The sequence below is a fragment of the Pyrus communis genome, chromosome 14 (assembly GCF_963583255.1).
Source record: "Pyrus communis chromosome 14, drPyrComm1.1, whole genome shotgun sequence".
In the NCBI taxonomy this organism is placed as follows: Eukaryota; Viridiplantae; Streptophyta; class Magnoliopsida; order Rosales; family Rosaceae; genus Pyrus; species Pyrus communis.
The window spans coordinates 24,642,041-24,655,942 of record NC_084816.1 but is presented as its reverse complement, the minus strand read 5'-3'; the positions used below and the strand labels follow the sequence as shown (position 1 = coordinate 24,655,942).

General features: G+C 42.4%; 1 protein-coding gene across 1 annotated transcript; it reads right to left on the bottom strand.

Moving 5' to 3' along the window:
• Window positions 1-8,118: 8,118 nt before the first annotated feature.
• Window positions 8,119-9,550, bottom strand: LOC137714895 (universal stress protein PHOS34-like). Its single transcript, XM_068454051.1, has 4 exons — window positions 9,284-9,550; window positions 9,067-9,161; window positions 8,601-8,722; window positions 8,119-8,464 (listed from the first exon to the last, which is right to left on the bottom strand). Exons 1-4 carry the CDS (start codon window positions 9,462-9,464, stop codon window positions 8,377-8,379), a joined length of 486 nt encoding a protein of 161 aa, XP_068310152.1. The 5' UTR covers window positions 9,465-9,550; the 3' UTR covers window positions 8,119-8,376.
• Window positions 9,551-13,902: the final 4,352 nt, after the last annotated feature.

Genomic DNA, 13,902 nt, shown 5'->3' with positions numbered 1-13,902 from the left:
AGATTTAGATTACGGAAATCGATGCAAATGCGAAAGGCACCGTTTTTCTTTAATACGGGGACGATATTGGCCAACCATTCGACATACCGAGCGGTCCTAATAAACCCGGCTTTTAGAAGCCGAACTAATTCTTCCTTAATGCCGAGTTGTACTTCGTTTGAAAATCGGCGAGGAGGCTGTCGAAAAGGCTTACACCCCTCCTTGATGCGTAACTCATGCTCTACAAGGTTTCGGTCGAGGCCTGGCATTTCATGATAACTCCACGCAAAGCAATCTTTAAATTCGTGGAGTAGTTTACGGAGTTCGACCTTCATGGACGATGGGAGTAACGCACTAATAAACAATGTTCGAGGATCCTCGGCCGTGCCGACGTTCACTTCCTCTAACGGGTCCTTGACGTGAGGTCGATGGTCTTCGAGTTCGGCCGGCGCAGCCTGAACTTTATCGAAAGATAGAACGGGGCCGTTATCTGCTTCGGCCAGAAATTCGATTAAATTGACGCCATAATGTGGTTGCTTGGTAATGGCGTACCAATGGGCCAGCAGACGTTCCATTGTAGATGAAACCGCGGCCTGACGCCGTTCTTGTGTGGTGTGCTCAATCATCGGCATTGATAACCAAGTTCGCCAAGCCAAGTCACGCCGAATCCTGTTGGACAGTCTCGGCGCCGACCTCAATCACTTTTTGTACTGAAATTCTCGTCGGCCGTCCATCCTCGTTAAGGCCTTGGAGGGTGATGTAGCCGACGTGATCATCATAATAGCGAGCCTGAATCATGTTGGTTTCAAATGGTTGGTTATCGGCCGGGTGAACTATGACCGATTTGCCATCCCAAAAGATGAGGACTTGGTATAATGATGAAGGAATGCAACTGGTTTGGTGGATCCAGTCGCGGCCAAGTAATGCGTTATAATTCGTCTTGGAATCAATGACAAAGAATGCCGTCATGTGTTGACGACCGGCAATGCTAACTTCCAACGAGAGCACCCCTTTGGTCTGAGATTTGTCACCAACAAAGCTGCTCATAGTGATTCCTGACGGAATGAGTTCATTATCAGAACGGCGTAAAGCCTTCATGACGGATATTGGCATAATGTTGATTGTGGCTCCACAGTCGACAAATACTTTAGAAATGGGAAATCCTTCGATGTGAGCCGTGACGTACAACGGCTTCAGGTGTTGGAGATTAACCGAGGAGGAGCGGGGAAATAGTTCGGCCAAAGCTGCCTTGAGGTTATCTCCGCTCTGGTTTTCTCGGTCGTCGTCGTTTGCGACGAAGTCTACTTGCGTGGCTTCCTCGGCAATTACGTCCCCGTCCAAGAAACTTGACTGGTGGGTACTCGGTTGGAATTCAGCTGGTAAAACGTGTACCATACTAATCTCCATCTGTTCGAGGACCGAGGGGCCCATTGGGTCATGGTCGTCGTCTTCCGGAGAACTATCCTCTGTAGCAGTCGTCGAAAAATCTTCGATCAAACTTTTGAGTTCCTCAGTAAGAGCCGGTATCCGAGACGTGGGAACCAAATCGAGTGCGGGTGAGCCATTTCCTTCGACGATGTGGACTGCCGAAGATTTACGTTGGTCCTTTGTTACACGGGCTCGTTCTTCATATGCAATACGGGCGTTCCTCGTGTCCAGATAGGTATCCAATCGTGCTATCCGTTTTTCCTCGTCAGCCGTGAGGCCGAAGAGCGATACAGCCGAGAAGACTTCGAAATGATAGCGTAAATGCTGAAGGTCTTCGAGTGAAAAGGGTAATTCGGCGGCGTCGATATCTGTATAAGGATCGACCTCAAAACCAAGGACCCGAGCCTCCCGTATATGTTGAAACCTAGCTTTAATGGCTGGATTAGAAGTCTTCTGGATAATTTGCTCGGCATCAGGGCAAGTTAGCGCTAAGTCGAGGGCTTCCTGACATGCCTTGGGGAGTCCGTACAAGTCATTTGCGGAGTATTTCTTATGAAATTCTCGCATGTATTCCATGGATGCACCGAGGAATGGAGGGTGTAAGTTGCGCCGTATTTTGATAAACGGCTCGCGCGGTGGTAACGGAGAAAGTTTTCTTTCGGCCTCTTGTGTAAAGTACTCTAGACGAGCTCTCGTTTCCCCAGGCCGGAGAAGGATCTTAATGCGTTTTTCAGCCTCCTCAATGGTGGTTTCGAAATCAGCATCCGCTACTTTCTTCCCTTCGGCTAACTCGGTCATGATATTCGGGGTTGGCCGTTCGCTACTATCTTCCACGGCCTTTTTTGGTTGCCATTGGTTGGCCGGGCTGGCCTGCGCTTCTCGTCGCCGAGCCATGCAATCTATCCGTTGACGACGACGTTTTTGGGATTTGGACAGCGCCGTATACAAACCAGTCGGAGAATTGTAACTGTACCAGCGTTGATCCGATGTCCTTGGTGGTTTGAAAGTTTTGCGATCGGCTGGTAATCCCGAACTGTTGGCATTGCGCGAGTAATAATCCTCATTATAGAAAGGTGCGTCGAAATCAAGACGCCGCCTGACCGAGGTCTGGTCTTTCGGCTGTACTTGTGGGCCGAGTCGATCAAACACTTGACGTCGTGGATCTAATCCCTTTGATGATGTAGGGGCCGTGGGTGGTGTTGAAGATTTCTTCCCAGGTTCGACTGGTGTTTTACAATGGTCACATAAAACCTTCGATCCACAAGTTCCGTCGGATTTTGACCTCGTCATCGGCTCATCGGCGGGTCGCACCGATTGTTCCGTTGGTGGTGCATTTGAAAATATATCAAGCTTTAGTCTTGTTCGACCATTTTGTTGACGGATATGCTGCACCGGGACATATTCGGCCTTCCCTTTGTTTTTGGGAAGGTGAGCATCCACCATACCAATCGTTGTTGAAGGGAAAGGATTAATGTCGACCGCCATTTTTTCCGGAAATTTCAACTTTCCTTTTTCGATCCAGCTTTGAATTGTGTCCCGGAACACAACACAATTATTGGTTGCATGCTTATTGGAATTATGATACTTGCAGTATATCTTTCCTTTTAATTCATCGGCCTTAGGGATAGTATGCCCCGGCCGAAGCTTGATGATTTTTGCTGCCAATAACTGATCGAAAATTGCGTCCGCTTTGGTGATATCAAAAGTGTATACTTTTGATGACTTACCCGTTTCCTCGGCGGTCAGACGGGTTTTGGCGTCTTTGGTATTTACTTGCGCCAAAGCCTTGCAAACATAGGGTTTGTCTATTATTATCTCGGCCGCATCCACACTAGCATACTGAGGGTCTTCACTTTCGGCCGATGCATAGCTCACCGTGGGGTTCTTATACAACGTCCCCCGGGATGGTGACTTTGATATCTTTTCTTCTCGGAGCAGATACTCATATTGTTCGACGTGTTGAGCAAGTTCGTACATATCTCGAATATTTGCCCCCAGAAACTTCTTTTTGTACTCCACGTCTAATCCGTTGAGGGCGATCCTGACGAATTCCACTTCGGGGAGCGGCACTCGGCACCAATTCCTGGCCGATTTAAACCTTGTTAGGTATTCCATTGGAGATTCATCAGATGCTTGAGCCATCCTGGCCAAGGATGATACGGACATCTCCATCCCTGGCCGATAGAATTGTTCATGGAACTTTTCGACCAACTCTTCCCAACTCTGCACTGAGTTGGGTGGAAGATTAATATACCAGGCGAAAGTTGAGCCTGTCAGTGAAAAGTTAAACAGCCGTAGTTTGTAGAAATCACTATTGACGTCCCCACACTGCGCTGTGAACCGAGCCACATGTTCTAGTGAGGATAAAGATGATTCCCCGGCGAAGAGGCTGAAATCGGGGATCTTAAATCCTCGTGGGTATTCAAACCTTTCCACATAAGCCGGGTATGGGTGAATGAATTTTGGAAACTTCGGCCCTTTCTTTAGGGCCGAATCAATCATTCTCTGGACTTCGGTTACGTTTATGGAAGCGACTTCTTCTTCCTGGCTTGGTCCCTCGGATCTATTTCCTGGTCCTCTTCTTTCTAAGGGGACTGGTTGCGGCCGAGCAGACCCTCTCTCGGCTGGTATGGGTACATTCGTCGGGAGCTGCCGCGGTTGGCCGACCTGGCCATCTTTGAAAGCTTTACTGACTAGTAGTTCAAGCATTCTGGTCTGTGTATCGCTGTTACTACGTATTGCGTCTAGCAAATCATTCATCTTCTGACCAATCGACTGCTCGACCTGACGATATTGTTCATCCAGTCGTCTTCGAAGGAATGTCCTAGTTGGTGGATCAGAACCTTCCCCACCATCGTCATCACAATCTTCCACAATCCCTTCCATGAACATTCCAACTGTTTGATTCGGGACTGCGGGGTTGTGAGGTTGCCCGCCGAGACAGACCTCATTCTCTCGGCGTGTTACACTTGTGGCCTCGGGCGGCGCAATTATGATCAGATTTTTTGTAGAATGCAAATCCTGCCCAAGGCCTTGCACTGGTAAGTCAGTCGTTGACTTTCCCATGGTTGTTTTCTGCTTCGTAGACCGTGTCTCAATGGTCATGAACTCCGAAGGTTTAGCACAAATGGTCCCACTGGGCGTGCCAAAATGTTGACCCTAAAAATTACAAAACCTACGTGGCGCGCAGGCCGAGTAACTAGTAAGCTAACTACGTCCTTCGGTTGAATGCGGGGCGTGCCAACTCGTCGGCCGAGCTCGGCTGAGGAGTAAAATTTGTTGATGTCGCTTTGAGCGCGTGGTTGACTTCTTTATCTTGCGATTGCGACCGAGGAAGGAACACTCTCGGTCTCTGAGTTCTACAGCCTGAAGACAAGGCTGCTAATTCTGCGGAGTTCAATAATCGTCGGAGCCCGATTCGGTCACCGTGATTATATTCGTGAGAGTATAAGCACGTCGAATCGAGACCAAGGTGTATGGGCACAGGTACTCGAACGTGATGTATGTCTTGATGGTAAACGTAGTTCGGCCGTCGGAATGCCGAACCCTGAAACCTACTTGCGAGTATCCAATCATAAAACCACTCGGCGTCCTGTACGCCGAGCAATGCGATTCGTAACACCTAACTATGCCGAGAAAGCTTAGCAAGGTGACCTCTGCCAACAAAGGTTCGAAAACCTTTCTCGACCGAGACTTGGATAGATAATCGGTCGACCTTGACGCAGTGCTGTTTATCCAAACTGAAGGTGCTTCTCGGTCGGCTGATTTTGCGGCAGCAGTGCTGTTTATCCAAACTGAAGGTGCTCGCCGGGCGCTTCCACAGTGCTGTTTATCCAAACTGAAGGTGTGTCGGCAGGAAAAGAAAAGGAAAAAATCTCAAGGTGTTTGAGAGGTTTTGCGCAGGGCAATTGTATGCTGATTGTGAAGGTCCTTTCTGTTTGCATGATTTCTTGTATTTATAGTGCCCCATTCCTTGAAACCGACTCCGATTTGGATTGGGAGTCCTTGTCCCATTTCGCTTCTTCCTCGAACAAACCTACTCCTACTGGGATTCTGAATTTTCCTTCTTTTCGGGACTTCATTCCTTGCTGGTCGAGAATCCTAGTTGCACCAGGACTCCCTCGACCTTTCTATTTATCTGGACTACCTATGATAGGATTTGGCCGACCCTGTTAGCTGGCCCGGGCCCTATTATTCGGCCCATAGTATTTATCATCTCCTTGGGCCGAACACATCCTGCTGCTCGGCCTAGCAATAATATTTTGGGCCCAAACATTGCCCCCTCGCTTCTGAGGTCGCCGACCGTTAACTCTTGGCCGGGCCTCGACCTTGAAGAAGCGAAAACGTTTATTGCTTTTTTGAACTTTACTTAATGACCGTTATTCCTGCGCATTTATGAGGCATGATTGCACTTTCCTCGTTGCCCCCAAAGCGTGGCCACGTGTCGATCCTCCGCCGCTCTTAAAACTTTCAATCGTGGGCCTCGAAACCGTGCACTAACTGGAACGTCTTATCCTCATTAATGCCTTAAAACTGGCGTCGCACGTAATCGTGCGTCCTGGATTTTCGACTCCTCGATCCCCTCTTCGCAGGTTCCCAAAATATCCGAAATGATTGAGCCTTTCCCGGTTAAATTTCCCCCCAATTTGAACCAATACTTTTCGAATCCCAGACGTTTGATATTCATCCTGAAAGGCCTATAAATACCCATATTTCTGCCATTCGCCTTTTACGCTTTCAGAAATTCTAAAATCTCAATTCCCTCATCCTTGTTCGTTCAAATCAAACCTTCCAGTTCTTCCTTCTGCAATACCTTCTTTTTCCAGAAACATCTCTTCTCCACAAATGGCCTCCTTCATTTCAAAGTTCTCTGATGAGATCAACAAGTGCAAGGATTTCATCGATCGGAGCGCCGTCAAGACGCTACGATTTGAAGAAGACATGGCCACGACCCACCAAATTCTGGGTCCCCTCTTCAGAGACACAGTGCCGTCGTCTGTCACTAACCTGCTCAAGGAGCAGTGCTTAACACCCCTGCTGCAGGGGTTCGACTGGTCGAAATGGACTCTGGCGCGGCCTCAAGGAGCCTGGCCCTCGACTACTGCGGCTTGGGCTGCCTGGGTCGACCGGATGAGCACCTTCTTCTCTAAGGAATGGAAGGCTCTCGGTATCTATGATGCCATTGTTCTATCAACCATGGAGATTGCCATGGATAAGGAGTTGCTCCTGGCAGCCCTGAGTTTATGGTGTTCGGCCACCAACACCATGGTCCTGCCTTTCGGCCCCCTCGGCCCCACTATCCTCGACATTTCGGCCATCCTTGGGACTTCCCCGGCCGGCCTTCCTATTGACGCCGCCCTTTCCGGATACCCTTCTCCTCTTGACCTGAAGGTACTATTCGACGAAAGGGCCGTCGAGACGCTAAGCCGAGGCGATCGGGAGCCTTCAAGGGAAGAAGTTCAAAAGCTCCACAAGAACTTCTTCAACTACAACACGTTGAGTTTTAACTTCCTTTCAGTAGGAAGGGGACGACAAGAAGAAAACAAGGAAAAAAAAAAAAAAAAAAGAAAAAACCTGAAGAGAGAACAAACGGCCAAAAGAAAAAAGAAAGAGAGAAAGAACTAGCTGGCATAATGGCATACTTGTAAATAAAGAGAAGTTTATTTCTAACAGAATTGGCTGACAGAATAGCATTGCTGTTAGGAGTAAATGTGGAAAAAAATTTCATTTCGTTTTGGGCTTTTAGTTCAGCCCATGTGTGTGTTAAATGATTATGGGTTTGATATATATTAGTTTTGTCCTTATGATTAAATATAAAGCCTTTTTGGTTAAATAATAGTATAGGGTGGTTTTTTATTAAATTAAACTTAGCTCAAGCCCTTTTCATTAAAACTCCCTTATTTAAAAGGATAGATTTTTCAATGTGATCGGACACTCATGTGTTATTATACAAATCGTGGAATATGTGTGTCAAAAAATTAATAACTTAAGAAATAAATTTTCTTTGAATTTGACTTCTTGTGTATTAAAGCTTTTTAGCTAAAATGAACTCTAAGATTGAAAATCAATAGAAATGGTCCCTGAGATTATCCAACGTCCATTATTTTCGTCCTTCAGTTAAAAACTCCGTTAAGTGAACTCTTGGCAGGAAGTTTGGCTAATTTTCATAGCTTCATAACTCAATCGTTTCTTAACCAAATTCGACCCATAATATATCAAAATGAAGATAGGAAAGTGTAGAACAAAATTATACCCATTTGGAAGACCAATGGTTTCCAGAGTTGGCCGTAAAATAGCTTAAAAAGTTTGTCTGCTAGGAAACTGAAAAACTCCCAGAAAACTGGATAAACTTTAAACATTCATAACTTCTTCAATACTCAAAGAAATAGAGTGATTCAAAAATGAAAATCATAATTCTCAACAAGATGAAGAGAATGGTATATTTCTTGATGACTAATTTGAACTTTTGACACAAGACGATGAGAATGGTACCTTTCTCAATTGGCAAAATCATAATTGCATTCAAAGCATCTCATGCCCTTAACCGAATCTAGCAGCAACAAACTACACCATAAGTGAAAACGGGTAAAAAAGTTCACTTGATGTACAATAATTATTGATGAGGTAAGTTCTCCTGCACCTAAAGTGTCTAGTTACTATTGCACCTAAAGTCATGCGCTCGACTTTCTTTTTCTTTCTTTACTCTCAATATTACTTGTATCATAATTTTACCAATCAACTTGTCATACAAAAGTTTGAAAACTTCAACTTTCAACCTATAAAATACATGCCATACTCTGAATTTTGAACTATCAAACCATAAGTACAAAGTATATACATATAACCTTTCAAGATCCAACTCTCAAGGGGACAAATTTATTATCTATATAGCAGTAATTTTTCAAACACGAATCTGTGTTCGTTGCGCTTAACTTAAGGGTTTAGGCTTAACTGAACCCCAGAGGCCACTCAGTGCTTTGTTTTAGGCTTCTTCACAATCATCACGGTGCAGTGAGCGTGATGAGTGCAGTAGTCGCTTACGCTTCCCAGAACCGCCCTGCACCACAACCAAACAAAGCATTAAAATTTCCACACAAAATAAGTATCCTCAAGCTCGGCTCAAACTTAATCGCGCAAATTAGCGATGGTTGTTCCACTGGATCGAAAAGGTTGGAACAAGTTTGAGGGAATACCTTTTGATGGCTCCATAGCCATGACTTCCCACAACCAAGATGGATGCGTGGTGTCTTTCAACAGCCTCACACAGAACGTTCCTAGCATCTCCTTCCACAACCTCCGCGACCACATCAGTCACCTGCAACCATTAGAACATGTAATGCTCAGAAAAGCTGCCAGCGAAGCGCAACTTCTTCGTATCACATCGGTGTGCGATCATTAGGTTCCGTTTTGATCTATGATAGCGTAAGAATTTCAAATCTCTTTTTGAGTATATGCCATAAACGCTCATATAGAAAAACGTTACAGACGTGAGTTAGATTAGTTGTCGTCCTGCTTATGCTCAAGTTCGATATCCTTTATAAATTATATAAATTAACATCCGTTTAATTTTAATTTTAGCGATCATCTTGATAGTTTGGGTTAATGTAAGGGAGGTTTGTGATAAAAATCCTAAATAAATAAATAAAATTTGACAAATACCGATTTAGAAGCGCAAAATTCCTTGGCCTTCTCAGTTACACGGGCAGCCATCTTCTTCAAATCAGCTTCCACGATCGGCAGAACCTCCGCCGCTCCTGCAATTCAGCACAACACGCAAATTAGCTAATCATAATTAACTAACAAACAATTGATTAATTAGCAGGTAAGACATAAAAGTTTTCAGGGATCACTTCCCGTTTGCCGTTAGGATTCTTACCGGGGCCGGCGAAGCCAACGACGGAGGAAACCGATGGTTTGGCGTGGACGATGATGAGCTTGAACGGAGCTGCGTCGCCGCCCAAGGGCTTGAAGAAGTGATCCAAAGTCCATTCCAGAGCGTAATGGCTCTCCTCGCTGTCGTCCGTCCCGATCACTATCACTTGCTTCTCTGCCGCCATTGATGCTCACCCTTCTCTCTCTCTCTCTCTCTCTCTCTCTCTCTCTCTCTCTCTAGTTCTTCACTTTCTTTCTGGCCGGCTATTAGTTAAAGGACTCGTGCTTTCAACGGAATCGGTTCGAGCGAGCGAGCTTCCGTGATTCTTCTGTATTCGATATAGACGGCGTCGTTTAACTTGGGGGTCGTGAATATAGCTTGATTCCTAACCATTCGGGATACATTTAGAAACGACAGAAGATTAAAGGCTGGTTTGGTATTACTGTATTTTAAAAAAGACTGTTTTTACTGTGTTGTGAGAATAAGCAGCTGTGAAATAAAGCAGTAGAATGTTTGGTAAACTTTTTTGTAAAAGTGCTATTGAAAAAAAAAAAAACATTATTATAATGTTTGGTAAACTTTTATGTAAAACAGATGTAAAACAGATGTGAAAAGAAACCGGTTTTTTCAGAATCACCTCAGTATCAAATCAGGCCTAAGGCTAAACAATCACTGATTGGCGCGTGGATATAGCTTAATTCCCAAGTTAATTAAGGCAACTTCGAAATTTTATTCCTCAAAATGAGGCTATCCGCCATTTATGTTTTTTTTCACAATTTCCATGCCAACGTGATAAAACATTATACGAAAAATATGAAGTGTCTGAGAGTTTATGTGGAGTCACTTTTGGAAGAATCTCCTTAGCATTTATCGAACATTGTTGTTTGACATTAAGCTTATAATCATTTTTCTTTGCTATTAAAGACTCGTCTGGAAGTGTTTTTAAAATAGCTAAAAGAAGTTTTGGTGAAAATGATATTGAAAGCATTCTTTTAAAAAATGCAAATGAATTTTGAAACACTTTGAAGTTCTTCTTGCAATTAGCATGTAACTGGTGTTTCTTGCAAAAAAACATTTGCTTGGACCTAAAATTACACAATCAGCATATACGATTGAGGCCATTGGATTAGCAGAATTATGGACCCTTGGATAGCAGACTAATTGGATAATTTTTATTATTGTTGAGGGATATATTGTGGTTTTAATCATGATATTATCATTTAATAATATATTAACTTTTTTCTTTTTCAGTCATACGATATATTTTATTATATTAAATGTTAAATTAGATATTAATGGAGTTCGAATTACACCGTCATATAAGGACCAACTTTTTTTTACCCCTATGATAAAAAATCCCTTGCAATTATATATATTAAGTTATGCAAACTTAATATGATCAATATCCTAGCGGTTTGTTTGGAAATGGGTCCTCTATTTGTGGTGTACGCATGGGATAAGAGGAAGAATTGCAATTGACTTGCAATTTCTAGTCAGCACATGCATACACGTGGAGGATTGGGAGGCTACTTCCCATGTAGTTATGGAGTGAGAATCCTTGTCTGATTCTTTTTGTAAGGATCCGAATTCTCAAATCACATTCATTTATCATACATTATGTAGTCATGAATTATTATAAATTCTTTTATTTACGACACATAGAATTGCCATGCGCAACGATTAGTTATATATCCAAGTCTTGATCAACAAGGATTTCCAAGTTCTTGTTGGAAGAGGTCATCTTATCTGCCTTTTCGGCAAAGTGAGATGTTATCAAGTTACGACATCGGCACACTGAAAGTCGAATATGTTATCAGGTTACGGCATCGACACACTGAAAGTCGAATTTGATATTGAACTTTGCAAAACTAGCAGCCTTGTCTTCAGGCTCTAGAACCTGAAGGTTGAGACGTGTTCCTTCCTTGGCCGTAGTCGCAAGATTCAGAAGTCATCAACGCGCCCAACGCCACATCAACACTCATTCACTCCCCGACCGAGCTCGGGCGACGAGTTGACACGCCCCGCATTCAACCGAAAGAAATAATTAGCTTATTAGCTATTCAGCCTGCGCACCAAGTAGATTAAGTAGTTTTTAAAATTAACAACATTTTAAATGTTTTTAGAACTCAAAAATATTTTTCTCAAAAACAATTTTAATCATCTTAAAAATACTTCAAAAAACAAAGTTGACTTTACTTCTAATCTACGAGTCGCTGTACACTTTCCTTTCGCGCGGCCCGCGCTGCTTCTGCACTGGAATAGAGTCGTGCATATTCGACAGCTAATTTATGACGAGAAGCAGCCGTGGTTAAAAAAACCACGCTTCCCAATTCAAACCCCACTCCCTCCGCTTCTTCCACGCCTGATCTTTTAAAAAAAAAAATTTATACATAAAACATTTATTTTTTCTTTTAAAAAAGTGATATCAAATTTTTATAACAATAAATAGACAAAATTAATTACGCATGCATAACGTGTCGGTATATGACTAATTGTTAATTAAATCTACTAATACTGTCTGGCTTTTGTTGGATTAGGATTAAGAATAATTAAAAGTTGAAAACCATCCACATTTCAATGGGCGTTACGTTATGTAGTAGTGGTGGGAAAGTGGTAATTGGCAATTGCTACTGACCACTGATTTGGTTTCTTCCTTTTTTTGTTGGGGACCATTGAATCATTGATTGGGTTTCCTTCACATTTTCAATCAATTATAAACGTCATTTTCATATTGTAACCGATAAAAGAATTAGATGTCATTTTGATTGTAATCGATAAAAGAATCAGGTGACGTCCTACTGCAGTAACACAAAGTAATAATGTGTTTATACACTCGGGTGACATCACAAGCTTATCCAACATAACACACTAAACTACTATGACATGTGACTAGTCGTGGATTGATATCCACCTGAAAGGAAAAGGTCTTAGGTTTAGGTCACAAGGATGCAAGAATGATATATACTTTTAGTGAGCTCTATATCTAGTTGAGATCCATTGTGACTTCTTGTTTGTAGGTTGCAATATGTTGAAGAACTATATTCGTTGAATATCCTAACATTTTTAACAGAAAATATGAATCTTCCTACAATAGTCAATAAAGATGATTTTTTTTATTATTGAATTACTCAATTTTTAGTATGGATAATGGTATTTTCATCACGGTTGTTTCTAAAATTGAACCTTTCAATTAAAGTGATAACTTATATAGAAAATTCATCAATTTGATACCTAAATGTTCTTGGTAGTCGGCAACCATTCGAGGCTTCATTTTGCGTGACGACTATTACTTTCTTCGCCTTGGATTTGGCGAAGTGAAGCGAAAGATAGAGAGTGACGAGCAAAAATGCTCTCATATTAAACTAGCTTGCTCCAACCCTGACGGTAACATGATTAAAGACGATGTTTAGTTCCCCCTTCTATTTTCATTAATTTATATTTTAAATTTTTGTAAATAAAAGTTTAGTTTTATGATTAATTCAAGTTAAATGATAAGATTGAATAGTTAAAACTCGCTCATGTTCCATATCACCTCACTAACAAAAAATTTAATGAAAAAGCGACCCAAATAACTCATGGAGTTAGTTACAGGGGTCACCTTTATTATGTGCTTCCTTTCTTTTACACGAAATCTGACCCAAAACAAAAAGGCCTAATAAGACGTGAAAGTGTCATCTCTTGCTTCGTGGACCCAACTACCACCAAGTAAGCAAAAAAGTTGGTTCCAAATGTTTCAGGAAGGTCCATTAATTATCCACAGTCCCATAAAACCCAATAAACATTCGAGGCCTGTGATGACCCAAAAGAATAATGGTCGGTGAAGTCCCAAACTTATCTATCGTATTGAGAAACGCTTGCATGTCACAAGTTCATACATTCTCTCTCTTTATCTCTCTTCTTACAAAAAGAGATTGTGAGAGCCTGAGAGAGTATGAAGTAGGTATAGTTAACCACAAATGCATGCCTCATAACATTTATTTTCTTCCATATAGATGTTGTGTCACAAGCTCCATAAGTGTCCACTACTAAGGCCATATGCACCGGTATTGTCCTCACTTAACCACCTAGGCCCAACTTTTGGGTGGTATCAAGTTTATTGGACTTCAAGTGTGGAATTTTATCTCAAAAAGCCTCGGTGTAATTAAAAGTGGAACACCTATATTTAAACCTTAAATTATTGTCGTACTTATCCGATGCGGGATTCTCTTCACATTCATCTCGGCTTGTATCGAGCCAACCTTTTTCACGAACAATAGATAAGAGAGAACAAGAGGGATCACCAAATTGGTTTGGGTGATAATTATGAGATCGTGAGATAATCACTATCTTCATTCAGCATATGGCATCATAGGTCAAAATGTGCATGCATTTGGTTAACTTTGTTGGTTTGCTATCCACCTGTGGAAAGTGCAGTGTTGTACTAATCCGAATAGCATAAGGCGTGTTTAATACGACCTCATGAACAATGGATTTGGTTAACTTTCACTAATCCATTTGTTTTAACTTTTACTAATCCTTCCCCTGCTGACTAAATAAATCAACAAAGTATTCAAACAGAAGAATATGTCTCCTTTTTGCATTGTGCTTTGGACTGACTGGATGGGAGAGCTTGAGCAATTGAG